Below are 15259 nucleotides of genomic sequence, written 5' to 3'. Positions count from 1 at the left end.
GTATGGGTGGACAAGAGAGAGACAGGCATAGGAGCATGGGGAAGGAGGGAAGATAATTAGGTAGGGTGGGTGATCAATGACAGTGTGGGCAGAGAGAGCAGTGTTAATGAATGAAGGGGGTGTAACAAGTGAAATAGTTCTGAGCAGTTGAAAAGTGGTATGAAGAAGAGCTGCAGTTATGGAGTTGAAGAGTTGGAGGTATCTTGAAGAAGGAAACTGAGCAAAGGACCCAGTTGTGTACATTTATATACACACAGTGCTACCAGAAAAGAGTTTTGCTGAGATGGGCAAATCTCAAAATCTGCACATAGCCTGTCATCCTGGTCTGTCATCTGCTCCATGAAATTGAAGGATCTAATATCAGCCTTCACTACTTCATCCTATGTCTTCCTGAGCTTCCCTCTTCTGCAGGTTCCATTCACATTAAATGATCAGCACTTCTTTTACAGCTGTCCTCATTCATACACATATGTCCATACCAACACAGTCTTCTTTCTTGCTACATCTGATTCCTCTTATGCCTCATCTTTCTCTCACCACCTCTGTACTACATCTCGCATGCATACTTTCATTGCACATCCAACTGAAACATGTACAAAGTAATGAAAAGGTTTGGCCACAGGAAGGGCATCCTACTAAAAAAGAAAAAAACACCTCAGTAAACTTGTCCAACCCATGCCAACACTAAAAAGTGAGCATAAAATCATAACATAGAATATAGAACACTGAAAAGAATTGAATTTGAAATAACAATCCTTGCAATTCAGCTTTCCTTTAATCAGAAAGAATTTGGTTTCTTTCTAAGTGGACAAAAAACCCAGGTTTTATAAGAGAGGTAATGAATATTCATGACTTTCCAAAGTGTATCATAGTAAAGAAGAATCAAAATTGCTTCATCTGAAAAGAAAACCAAATCATAAATTCTGTTTATACACAGTTTATCTTTTGCTGTAGCTGTTGACACCTACTATGAAAAGTGGTTCATTTTTCAGATGAAATAAAAGAGAAGAAAAGAATATTAAATTACATTAAAAACAAAACTTGAGTCTGAAACCTGGAAAATGGAAAGGAATTCATGGAAATTTATGACCTCAATGCAATTTACAAAAGAATTAGCACAACAGAAGTGGAGTTTATACTAATTAAAATTCTTTTATTAAATAATCTTTTTACTTCACACACAAACACACATGCAAACACACACACATGCACACAAACAATCCATTCTGTATAAATGCACAACCATTTGTTTAACAACCATAATTTATGTTGATATACAGAGTTTAAAATGAAAATTTATATTTTACATCCTTGGTAAAACTAAGCCAGCACAGAGTTTCTGCAGTTGCCAGGAAATATGTTTAACTTTTGTTAAAAGTAAAATTATAATCCTTCTGGTTCTGTACCACTGCAAACTCACTGCATTTATGCAGTTTCCGGAAGCTGGGACATAGTCTCAAATACTGAAGTTTGCAACCAGCCCTGTCAAGAGGATCCAAATATTTGAGAGACAAGTGCACTAAAACCTCTTGTCAGTTGATCCATCAGAGCTGCAGTAAACTATAGATATTAGCCCAGTGGATTTATCTTCGAAACCCAAATATCTGATGAATTTATTGTTCGTAAATTCATACAAAAAAGAGAAAACAAAATAAAGTCAGTCTTCAGCTAAAATGTGTCACAGGGAATGTGTTAACTTTGTCCAGTTCAAAATAGTGCTCAGGAATTATCATCATCAGTCGTACAGCAAAAGCTTATACACACAACCTCATATATATATATATATGGGTGTGAATGGTAAAAATGCTAATGTGAAACTATTTCAAAGAAAGTAATCACAAAGAAAAAAATTGAAAGAGTCAAGATGAACTGCAGAAAAAATAGTGAAACAGTGTTGATGAAACAAATTGGTCATACTAGAATGTCTTCTTTAAACACCAACTACAAGAAAATCTATTTCAAGTGTTCCCTTCAGTGTTTTGTTCTGTTTGCATTAGTCTTCTTTTCATGGAAAGATGTTTCTTTTCTTCTCATAATTTCCTCGATATTTATATTCTTAAAGTCCTGCTTAAGAAATTGTTCCATTGTTCCAAAGATGAAATCCAAAGACGAATCTTATTTCTCAAATGCAAGTGTGTATGTATATATATATATATATATATATATAAGGATGGATTAGTAAATGTATAGAGTTGACTTTCAAAATACAGAGTAACAATTTTCCTATTACATAAAACATAACTTTGTATTCCATTATTTGTTGGTGGTGATAATTTTTTGCAGCAGTTATTGTGCTCTTTCATTTCTATGAGTATAACATATAGATGGGTTATTTTTTTTTTTTCCAAACTAGGCACTATGCCAATCTTTTATAGCAGAGAGAGTATAGTTGATTGAATCAATATTAGTGTATTATGGTTATTTTTAAAAATCAATCTTAGAGGTAAATGTGATGCTGGTGGCATGAAACTAAATATTGCAAAGCATTTAATCCATGCCCTTCTACGCTAGCCCACCATCATCAGACAACTTAACAAGGATAACAAAATACATAATTTAAAAGATGTTAACATTTGTTGGCAGAACATTGGTCAAATATACAACTGTTTCTCCTTGATGTATGTGTATATCATACAGATGGTTCAAATAAATGATTTAAGTGTGTTAAATAATAGATGTTAAATCTTGAGATGGCACTGGTCAATCATTCAACTGCCTCAGGATATTATTTATCTGTTCACATGTTTCTTTAACACGAGATGACTTCTGAGAAAGACTTTGGTAATTCAGCTCCATCATTTTAACCAAGGCACATACCTGATAAAAAAAATATTTATATTTGTAACCTTAATTGTTGATATGACATGGTATGTCATAAGCATCTGTATATTGTGGTTTTTGTCATTTTAGTTACAAAATAAACAAATTAATTCAATGGAATACACTGTCTGCAAGTCGATGGATATTGCATATTCTCCTCCATTTTCTTATTGCTATATAAATTTAAGGTAAAATAACCCCCTTTTACCCGCACCCACTTATTACACTTGGTATAACACTAGTGTAACAATAATTGGGTACCCTCCCAGCAGTATACTGGATAGATACTATCCCTTAGTGGGTTGAATCCTCAACCCCTAACTCTCTTGCATTATATATATATATATATATATATATATATATATATATACACACACACATATACTGAGAGGTAGTGTGGCTTTGTGTCAGTTAGGAATTTTAAGGTATAGAAGGGACTGACATTGATGTTTTGCAGTAAAGAACCCTTGTCTTGACATCACTTCATCATCATTCAATGTCTATTTTCATATTGGCATGGGCTGGATAGTCTGACAGGAGCTGGCAAGCCAGAGAATTGCACCAGATTCTATTGTATGCTTAGCATGGTTTCTACAGCTGGATACCTTTCCTAACGCCAACTACTTCACAGACAGTGCTTTCTACATGCCACCAGCACTGATGCTTTGATGATGTAAATGAGCATCACTTCCGTACAAAGTGAGATTGTTTGTTTCCGGTCTTCCATGTAAAATATGTCTATGAGAAAATATCACCTTGCTTGGAAATAGGTGAAGGTTGGTAACAGGAAGGGTATCTCGCCATAAAACCATCTGCCTCAAAAACATTTTGTCTGACCAATGGAAAAGTGGACATTAAATTGTGGTAATGAGGGTGATATTCATGTAATTTTCGCAAAAATTTAAGCATTAGTTTCTTACACTATTCGCATAGAAAGCTATAGAACTGAAACTTACCCCTTCATTTAACTTAATAAACCATTTCAGGCTTTGTAAACCAAGAAAAGCTGAAAATACATTTAAAAAAATATATAAAAAATGAGCAAGGTGTACAAAGTATGCTGGAGACTTAACTAAGAATTTATGAAAAATATATATCATGAATTATTTTATGCTTGTCTATTGTCACCAACTGGAGAATTTTATCAAAGCTTAAAGTCTAAAAGAATATCTTTTTCTGTGACCCCACCAACTATAGCCTTAAGCTTATGCCTATGATACCTCTCATAAACAAGACAGACTGAAAAATGAGCTGAAATTTACTTCAAGATTATCAACAGAAGGGTTATTGAGGAAATGCACTGTGTTTATGACCAAGACACTTCACTCTCACCAGCTCAGTAATCCAAACTTTATACAGATTAGTACCTGTTATCTCTGTAATCATTAATCATTTATAGAGCATTCATATATAGGTTATGGTTACGTGTTTTCTAACTTTTTTCTTTCATTAATTATTATTGTATAGATTCCATAAAGAGATTTCTTACCAGTTTTTTCTAGAATCTCCTCTCGCTGCAGGCACTGTGTTAGAGCACTGGAAACAGCTATCAGCAAGTCATCATGCATCTGAAATGCAGAAATTGGAATAGATTAAATATGATAAAAGGAGCAAACAAGACCAGCATGAAAGATCCAGGATTTGTATGTCATGAGCATGGTAATCTGTTGGCAAGTAGATACTGTACATGAATATCAACTTAAGAAAGGCCAAGCCAATGGTAGAGCCTCTACACAGGTTCTCAAATTACAAGAAATAACAGCAGCATCTCCTGACTTAGATCTTAACCCAATGTACATTTGTCTCACCTGCTAACAAGCTTAGAACTTCTCAGATCCTCTAAACTTATAAAGCTGATGTAGTACAACCAAGGACTTGCTGTTTATGCAATGATTCAATGAAAAAGTACACTTGATCTTGGCACTGATACTCAACATTGAGTAATTTTTCACTGCTGCACCAACTGAGAGCAGCAAACAACACCATCCAAGAGCATGAAATTGGTAAGTGATCTCAGTCACTGACATTGTTGAGAGTGAAGTGTTTGAGCATAGACATGACACACTGTGTGCAATAGATTATGACTCACCAACTGTTTTACAAGGTAGTACCCTCTCAACTAGACAATCCAACCAATAAATTCATTTGAACAAAAAGCATCAATTAGATTACGAAAATAAAGGAAAAGAGAAAACCCTTAAATTTCAACATTAAAGCTCATATAATAAACACTAGTAGTATGCTTAGAGTTAATATATGCTGAGGTAAGACATCAGTGAACCCCCAATAATGGTTGTCTGGTTTAGAATTTCAATTCCAAACAAAACAGTTCCACTTTTAATCCCCACAGCAAGGCATTTTTGGGAAATGGCTTCTACTTTAAACTTCTGAGTGGAATATGTCACTACTGGTCTTAATTTTCAATAAATGCAGCATACTAGCTGCATTAGATCTTTTCATGATGATAAAGAGATAGATAAAAATTGGAAATGAATTGCAATCCCTTGACCCCCACTGTGATCCACTTCTGCCATTTCAAAATTGTAATTGTTTTATCTCATAGTTTATTTCTGCTACAATGGTGGCAGCATGCAATTCTTTCATTCTCCAGCTCTGATGAAATATTTGCTAAAAATTATAATACAATATCCTGTCTATTGAAAATCTGTAATTTTGCAGCTGAAGATGGCACTGTGTTTCAAATTGTTGTAATGCTCGCATTGTTCGATTACATAGGGCCACCTGAAACGTCCATATTACATTCATGCCTTGATGTCCTTGTTACTTATTTGATTTCTATAAGTATATATATATATATATATATATATATATAAACATACATAAACATACATATGTATATATACATATATATACACAAACACATAAAAAATATACACATATATATACATACATACACACACATATATATACATACATATATATATACATACAAACACACATATATATACATACATACACACATATATAAAAACATATATATATATACACGTATCGTGGCCATTGCCAGTACCGCCTGACTGGCCTTCGTAGGATTTTCGAGCGAGATCGTTGCCAGTGCTCCTGGACTGGCTCTTGTGCAGGTGGCACATAAAATACACCATTTGAGCGTGGCCGTTGCCAGTACCGCCTGACTGGCCTTCGTGCGGGTGACATGTAAAAGCACCCACTACACTCTCTGAGTGGTTGGTGTTAGGAAGGGCATCCAGCTGTAGAAACTCTGCCAAATCAGATTGGAGCCTAATGTAGCCATCTGGTTTCACCAGTCCTCAGTCAAATTGTCCAACCCATGCTAGCATGGAAAGCAGACGTTAAACGACGATGATGATGATGATATATATATATATACATATATATATACACATATATATACACATGTATATATATATATATATACACATACACATATTTACATATATATATATATACATATATATATACACATATATATATACACATACACATATATATATTTATATACACATATACATATACACATTTATATATATATATATATACACACACACATAAACACACATATATATATACACATATATACACATACATAAACACATATATACATATATACGCATATATATACACACATATATATACATATATACACATATATATACACATATATATATACATATCTACACAAATATACACACATATATATATACACATATATACACATATACACACATATAGATATACATATATATATACATATACATATATAATCATCATCATCATCATCGTTTAACGTCCGCTTTCCATGCTAGCATGGGTTGGACGATTTGACTGAGGACTGGTGAAACCGGATGGCAACACCAGGCTCCAGTCTGATTTGGCAGAGTTTCTACAGCTGGATGCCCTTCCTAACACCAACCACTCAGAGAGTGTAGTGGGTGCTTTTACGTGTCACTCGCACGAAAACGGCCACGCTCGAAATGGTGTCTTTTATGTGCCACCCGCACAAGCCAGTCCAGGGGCGCTGGCAACGATCTCGCTCGAAAATCCTACAGGAGCCAGTCAGGCGGTACTAGCAACGGCCACGCTCAAAATGGTGCATCTCATGTGCCACCCGCACAAGAACCAGTCCAGGGGCACTGGCAACGATCTTACTTGGCTTGCCGGGTCTTCTCACGCACAGCCCATTTCCAAAGGTCTCGGTCCGTAGTCATCGCCTCGGTGAGGCCCAATGTACGAAGGTCTTGCCTCACCACCTCAGCCCAGGTCTTCCTGGGCCTACCTCTTCCACGTGTTCCCTCAACTGTTAGGGTGTGGCACTTTTTCACGCAGCTATCCTCCTCCATTCTCACCACATGTCCATACCAGCGCAATCGTCTCTCTTGCACGCCACAGCTGATGCTTCTAATGTTCAGCTTTTCTCTCAAGATACTTACACTCTGACGGGTATTCACATTGACATTACACATCCAACGGAGCATACTGGCTTCATTCCTTGCGAGCTTACGTATGTCCTCAGCAGTTACAGCCCATGTTTCACTGCCATGTAGCATGGTTGTTCGTACGCATGCGTCATACAGTCTGCCTTTTACTCTGAGTGAGAGTCCCTTTGTCGCCAGCAGGGGTAAGAGCTCTCTAAACTTTGCCCAGGCTATTCTTATTCTAGCAGCTACACTTTCAGCGCACCCACCCCCACTACTAACTTGGTCGCCCAGATAGCGGAAGCTATCGACTACCTCTAGTTTTTCACCCTGGAATGAGATAGAAGTTGTTTCCTGTTTGTTTACAGTCTTTATTGCACCTGAACATCTGCCACAAACAAAAACTAACTTGCTAGTTAACCTGCCTTTGATGTTGCTGCACCTCTTATGTGTCCATAGCTTGCACCGGGTACATCTTATAGAGTTACTACCTACTCCTTTTCTACATACTGAGCAGGGCCATCTACCTGAAGGGGTTTGTGTTTTATCTACCTTCCTACTTATTAGGATTTTGGTTTTAGCTAGGTTGACTCTAAGGCCCTTCAATTCTAGACCTTGCTTCCACACCTGAAACTTCTCCTCTAGTTCTGATAGTGACTCCGCAATTAGGGCAAGGTCATCAGCATAGAGGAGCTCCCAGGGGCAACCTGTCTTGAACTCCTCTGTGATTGCCTGGAGGACTATGATAAATAAGAGGGGGCTGAGGACGGATCCTTGGTGGACCCCTACCTCTACCCGGAATTCATTGCTGTACTCATTTCCAACCCTCACCTTACTGGCAGCATCTCTGTACATGGCTCGCACAGCTCTCACTAACCATTCTTCTATCCCAAGTTTCCTCATTGACCACCAGATAAGGGATCGGGGGACCCTGTCAAAGGCTTTCTCCATGTCAACGAAAGCCAGGTACAGAGGTTTATCCTTAGCTAGGTATTTCTCCTGCAACTGTCTCACTAGAAATAAGGCATCAGTAGTGCTTTTACCTGGCACGAACCCAAACTGCATCTCATCTAAATTGATTCGCTCCCTAATTAGTTGGGCTATGACCCTCTCTGTAACTTTCATAACCTGATCTAACAGCTTGATGCCTCTGTAATTATTTGTATCTAAAGCGTCACCTTTACCTTTGTAGCAGTTGACTATGATGCTGCTACACCAGTCATTGGGTATGACTCCTTCGTGTATCACCTGGTTCGTAATACGGGTGACTAGGCTATAGCCAACACTGCCAGATATTTTGAGCATCTCTGCAGTGATTCCTGATGGGCCGGGGGCTTTCCCGGTCTTCATACTCTTAATTGCTTTATCTACCCTGGTACTATCAACTCGGATAGCTGGTCCCTCTATTGGGTCGACATACGGCAGGCTCTCTTTCTCCCATTCATTCTCTTTATTAAGCAATCTATCGTAGTGGCATCTCCAGACCTCTTTCAATGCAAGCGTACCATCATCCATGCGAACACATTTCTCTCCTACAACATCACTATTCTCTCTCCTACACTGTCTTGCAACACGAAATACCTCGAGTCTTTGGTCCTCACGGCGCAGAACATTGGCAAATCTTTCCTTATCTGCTTCCCCTCTGGCTAAATAAACCTGTCGCCTAGCCTCCCTTCTGGCACATTGGTACAATTCCCTGCTACCACCGTTCTTCCAGTCCTTCCAAGCCTGTTTCTTTTGTCTAATAGCCCTGTCTACCTCCTTGTTCCACCACCACGTTACTCTGGGTCGGGAGGGGACCTTACACCACCCACAAATCTGGTCGGTGGCTTTCAACAGGTTGTCCCGCAGAAATCTCCAATTGTCTTCCACGTTGTATGATGCTATATCCCCTTCTATTTCGTTAAATGCTTCAAGTAACTTGTCTCTAAGTCTCTGTCCGTTTGCAGGGTCTTTAAGCTTCCACACCCTTCTCCTCCAAGCCTGTCTAATTCTGGGCACCCATTTTGCCTTGATCCCAAAGTCGCTAACTACTAATCTATGTTGTGGGGAACATTCTTCGCCAGGGTAGGTTTTGGCATTTATAAGCCGCCCTCTTTCCCTATTTCTGGCGAGGATGTAGTCGATTTGGCTAGAGTGTCTGCCGGAGGACTAGGTGACTGGCAGGTTTCCTGAAGTTGGTATTGCAGACCATAAGATCGGTTGCATCACAGAACTCCAGCAGTCTGGTTCCCTCCTCGTTGCGGGAACCGAAGCCATAGCCTCCATGTATGCCATGGAAGCCTCCAGCACGACGTCCGACATGACCGTTGAAGTCTCCAGCCACAAAGAGAAGGTCCCTGTCACTCGTCGACGAGGTAGTTTGCAAGAGGGTGTCATAGAATTGGTCTTTCAGACCATCTGGTAGCCCCGGTTGAGATGCATAGGCTGAGATGACAGTAGCTAATCTATGATGAAGCACTAGTCTGATCTTAAGTACTCTGTCACTTACTCTAACGACCTCGATTACCTTATCCACCCATTTCTCCGCTAGAAGTATTCCTACGCCCCCGACCCCGTCAGTGTTCCCTGCCCAGAAAATCTATATACATATATACATACATATGTCTTGTAAAGTGCTTTGTGTCCTTGTCCGTGGTGGTGCCAGATAAAAAGCACTGGTGCTAATGACATGTAAAAAGTACCCAGTACACTCGGCAAAATGGCTGACGTTAGGAATGGTATCCTGCTGTAGAAACCAGACAATGGTGCCTGCTGCAGCTCCTGGTTTGCCAGTTCCTGTCAAAGTATCCAACCCAAGCCAGCATGGAAAATGGATGTTAAATGATAATGTGTCAAATATTTTGATAGAAGCTGGCGAGCCAAGGGCTGCACTAGGCACCATCACTTAGTCAAATGTTTTACAATTTCTAGCAATTCACAAGCTAAAAGGGACACTCTTTCTATATAGTCATGCAACCTGCTAGAAATGGTAGCCAAATATCCCTCAACTCATAATATGCCATCTTAAAAAAAAAATGAAGGAACATATAATAGAGTCCCAGATATACTGGGTTTGAAGAATGATGGGTTTAGATGGTAATGGCTGAAAAGGCTTCCATTACAGAGCTGATCAGTCAGGAGTGGAACTAAACAAAAATAATTTGTTGGCCATAAATGTTAATTTTGAAATAAAAAGAGAGTAACATAAAAATAGGAACTAGTCACCAAGTAAGAGTTGTGCTTTACCTGTATCTGATGAATATTGTAAACTGCAGCAGCAGCCACATCATTAATGTCACTTTGCTCCAACAAAAGGCCATTCACAACTGCCTCACCAGTTAGTGCAAGATAGGAAAAGGTTGTACTACTCCCATTGGAACTGCTAAGAGGTACTTTTGCAGAATCCAGTTGATGTTCAACAGTAGATGTTAAAAAGTGTAGGCCAGCTTCAGAAGAACACAAGTTGGTGACCTAAATGAATATAAAAAAAGAAGATTAATACATAGAATAAAAACACCTTTAATTGTAGAAGGCCAAAAAACCTTTAATTGAATAAACTGTGAATGTAGAAAAATGAAAGATAAAATAGACAACACAGCAAGATTTGAACTCAGAATATGGGTTTGGGGAAATCAAAACTAGACTAAGGTATTTAAACTAGCATTCTTGCAAGTCTGCTATGTGAAATTAACTACAATAATGAACCAATAAAGGATGAGTTTCTACGTTGCAACTTAAAATTATCAATATAGTGTAATGTTGCCTTGTTGCCTTTAAAATTTAAGTCATTATGTTGCAGAACAGAATTTCTACAATAAAGACAAAATGACTATAGCTACAAAATTTGATTATATGAAGTTCAGATCAAACTAACAAATCAGAAACCAGACATGTTGAAAGTGAAATCCATGTAGATTACTCTGAGTCATTCAATTAAACATATTTGTGTTATAGGTCTTCGACAAAACTAACAACAACAATGCAACCTGGGCTGGTCGAATGTAGTTCAACACTTCCAGTTTTAAGTTTAATTTTTATATCTAAATTATCATTTTTAAACCATTCCAGAGTTTTGTACTATTCTGCAAATCCTTACCTCTGCCAATAAGATCTGAAAACTGACCAGTTTGGATTTGTTTCACTAGCACTAAGTCTAAAAAATCAAGTACTACACATAAAATTACACTCACCTTTGAATAATAACATTTTAGAAATGTTTGCATATTATCAAATATGACAGACAATTGTGTAACTCCTGTCATACCAGCATTACATTGTCTTGAACTTAATTTGTGAATGAAAGGAGGAAACTATTCTCTCCATGCCAGATCATTATCAGAAAAAAAAACCCCACAGTATATTATTGTGTTGCAGGGACATGCAAAACTGTGGGCAAAGACCATAAAAAATTAATAATGCTAGCAGCGTTATTCCAAAAATAGAGTGGATATGTTAAGTAGATCTACCTGGTTGCAGCTGGTTACAAACAATTTATTGGGCTAAGATACTTATACAGCATTCTGATAATGAAACTACTACCATATGAATATGTTAGCAACAAAGAATGAACTTTAATCTTTGATGCTATAAACAAATGATATCACAAATAAGCCTTATTAATTACAACCTTGTAGATAAAATCAGTAACAACCTGAAAGACTTTGATGATAGTATCCATAAAAGGAATAAATGAATAAGAATGACTAAACAACAGAGCCAAAATCAAGTACTTACCAACTTAAGGATTGCTACCATAATTTCAAAAGGAAGAATTCTAGATTCCAGTAATAGAGACGCTATCATATGGTCATCATCTTTCTGAAGTTCTTGGACAATGTGCCTCTTGGATATGAGTTCCTGTAGTAAGGACACTGCACCACACTTGATAATGCTATTGGTAACACTCTTTCTGGTCACTAATGATGCTAATATGAAAGAAAATAATGAGTTTTAGAAAATAAGAATAATAAAATCAATTAATAGGATATGCTAAATAAATCTTCTCCCTTTTATCTCTCAAATTTTGGGTGTCGTAATCATCATTTAACACCCACTTTCTATGCTGACATAAATTGAGCAACTTATCACAGTCCAAGTCAGTTCTTGTTCATTTACTGATCTCCTTGCCAGGTCAAAAGACTACACTGTTGTAATGATATGAAACTAAATGTACTTAGCTTCACATTGTTAAATACGCTGTCATGGATAAAAAGTGCTCAGCTCAGTGGTTGGGAGAACAGCAGTCAAATAAACAACCACCCACTCTGCATCGCGATATTGTAGTGCCTGCATGGCACAATAATAATGGCAGTGGTAAAACAAGATAAATATATATATTGAAATGAAACTAATCAGATTACCAGCACATTATTATCATTAGACATTGCTCAATGCTACCAATGTACCAGTATCATCACTGGACACGATGTGACACAAAACAAAAGAACAAGAAGAAAATGGATACACAGTAACAAACTGCAAGAATACACATGTTTAGCTGGAGGTATTGTTACAAATTTATATACCAGACTATTGTTATCATATCAGCTACACAGTGCATGTTGTGCCACAGAAAATAACCAAATCATATGGTGTTGTATTGCACAAGAAAAACAACAATAATATGGCGATATCTCACATTCCCGTAATGCAGTGGCACACAGGCCTGCAAATATTCAAAGCCCTGCAAATATTCAAACAAAACATGTATTATTGTGAAGATGAGGAAGTTACAGAACCAAGGAAAATAGCCTTTAAAATATTAAGAGGCATTGGACATGAAGGACTCAAACGTTTGAATGCATCTGGCTTATCAGAGGCTGACAAGAAAAACCCAAATAAACTGTTGAATATTATTCAAAGCACAAGTCAAGACAAACCTCAATTTCAGAGTACATCACCTTAAACTGAAGGTATGTAGACAGTAGCATGATGAGACAATTAACGACTTTGTTACAAGAGCCCGAACAATAGCAAAAAAATGTGAGTTTGAAGAAAAAGAGCTTAAACAATGGATCATGGAATTATTGATTGCTTCAACTCCCATGAAGCCTTCCAAAAGGAACTGCTTGGAAAGGAGAAAGACTACAAACTTGAAGATGCCCTAGCAGAGGATAAAAAATTTGAAGCTATTCTTGCAGGAAGAAGTCAGATGCAACAACTTGCAAGTGCAGAACCAAGCAATGCAGATGCTGTCAAGCACTCATGTGCATCCACCAAGAAAGTGTGCATCCACCAAGAAGGTGCCCTGCATACAATGATTCCTGTAACTTCTGCAACAAAAAGGGACACTGGGGAAAACAGAACAAACAAGATAAAACAAGACAGAAAAACGGAGATGGAAAAAGAGCACACAGAAAATTCCATGATATAGAATCAAGCAATAAGGCTCATACTGACTCAGAGGAAGAGAACTGTGATCTCTACCACTACATAAAAATTTCAAGCATGTGAAATGAAGCATTTGCAACATATGTCCACAGAAAGAAAAGGTTCAACAAATAAAATTAAAGATTGATACGGGAGCAGCAGGTAACACATTATCAATGCAGACATATTGCCAGATGTACAAATCAACCATTTCAGAGAAATCAAACCTCAGATTCTTTGACCCAAAGAAACCAACAGGACTTGAGGTAGACAGATCGTTGAAAGGACTCAGAGCAGCTATCATACAAGATGGCAAACTTGTGGCTTTGCATCGAAAACCCTTGTCAAAACACATTCAAACTACCCAAACATCAATCATGAAATGCTGGCTGTGGTATTTGGAATCACCTGTTTGAAATCATCACAGACCACAAACCTCCGGAGTGATTGCAGAAAAACCCCTTCTTCAAGCACCACTCTGACTACAAAGGATGCTCCAGAAAATTCAGGGTAATGATTTCAAAATCAAATACCACCCTGAGCATACCATGACATTGGCCGACACCCTCTTTTGCCTCCCAAGCCGTGAAGACAATGAAGACATTGACCTTGACGTGAGAGTGGTTGGAATCGAATTGACTGCAGGAGAAATCCACCAATCTGAATTTAACTTTGTCAATTTTTCCATCAACAAACGTTATCAACTGCATGAGTTCACCAGCAAGAATTCTACTTAGGCTACACTGATGGAAACAATCACTTATGGGTGGCCAGACAACATCAAACAGGTCCCAGATGATAAGATGAATTAGCTGTAGATGGAATCATCTTCAAAGGGACACAAGTATTGGTACCTCCTCCTCTACAACATGACATTCTAGTACAGCTCCATGCCTCTCATCAAGGGATAGAAAAGACCAACCTTCACGCTCATGAAGGCATCTATTGGACAAACATCAACAAAGACATTGAAGAAATGTGCAGATCCTATCAAATATGCCAAGAATTCGCAACTGCCAACAACAAAGAACCACTGATACCTCATGACATTCCCAGTGCACCATGGAAAAAACTCAGAACAGATCTATTTGAAATCTTATCTGCTCATTTGTGACTACTTCTCCAAATTTCCAATTGTGACTCACCTCAGCCAAACCACAAGCAAAGTAATCACAGAGAAATTCAAAAAGACTGTCTTTCTTTGGCAGACCTGATGAAATTTTCAGCGGCAATGGTCCTCAATATACCACAAAACCATTTTAGCAATTCACACAGGAATGGGGAATTCAACACACATCATCACCAAGGTACCCCCAATCAAATGAATTCATAGAGAAAAGTACAGACAATTAAAAAGACAATCCAAAAATGTGAACAAAGCAAAGAAGACATAACCAATGAATTGTTGAATCTAAGAGCCACACTATTAAACTCAAAAATACTGTCACCCGTTGAGATCCTATTGGGCAGACCGATCACAACACTTGTGCCATCATGCTGGAACTACTCTCATGAAACTCAAAGACAGAAAACTTCTTGAAGAAAAGAAAATATAAATGAAAACTGCATATGACCAGCACGCAAAGAGGGAATTACCTCTGTTGCACAAAGGACAAGCTGTACGATTCCTTGACAAAAACAACAAATGTTGGATACCTGGAGAAATAGCAAGACAA

The 15259-nt window shown here is 37.8% G+C and overlaps 1 protein-coding gene across 1 annotated transcript in view; it reads right to left on the bottom strand.

The window, feature by feature from the left end:
* Positions 1-1127: 1127 nt before the first annotated feature.
* LOC106877851 (uncharacterized) overlaps positions 1128-15259 on the bottom strand; it is a 34128-nt gene continuing 19996 nt past the window's right edge. Inside the window, exons 7-11 of the mRNA XM_014926884.3 lie at positions 11949-12139; positions 10461-10685; positions 4310-4388; positions 3777-3826; positions 1128-2817 (exon numbers count right to left, since the gene is read on the bottom strand). Coding sequence (XP_014782370.1) covers positions 2701-2817; positions 3777-3826; positions 4310-4388; positions 10461-10685; positions 11949-12139 — 662 coding nt within the window. The 3' untranslated portion in view covers positions 1128-2700. The remainder of the gene's footprint in view (positions 2818-3776; positions 3827-4309; positions 4389-10460; positions 10686-11948; positions 12140-15259) is intronic.

This window comes from Octopus bimaculoides, chromosome 1 (assembly GCF_046866305.1).
Source record: "Octopus bimaculoides isolate indiv1 chromosome 1, ASM4686630v1, whole genome shotgun sequence".
In the NCBI taxonomy this organism is placed as follows: domain Eukaryota; kingdom Metazoa; phylum Mollusca; class Cephalopoda; order Octopoda; family Octopodidae; genus Octopus; species Octopus bimaculoides.
Note: the sequence above shows the minus strand (reverse complement) of the source record. Positions and strands in the feature narration are given on the sequence as shown.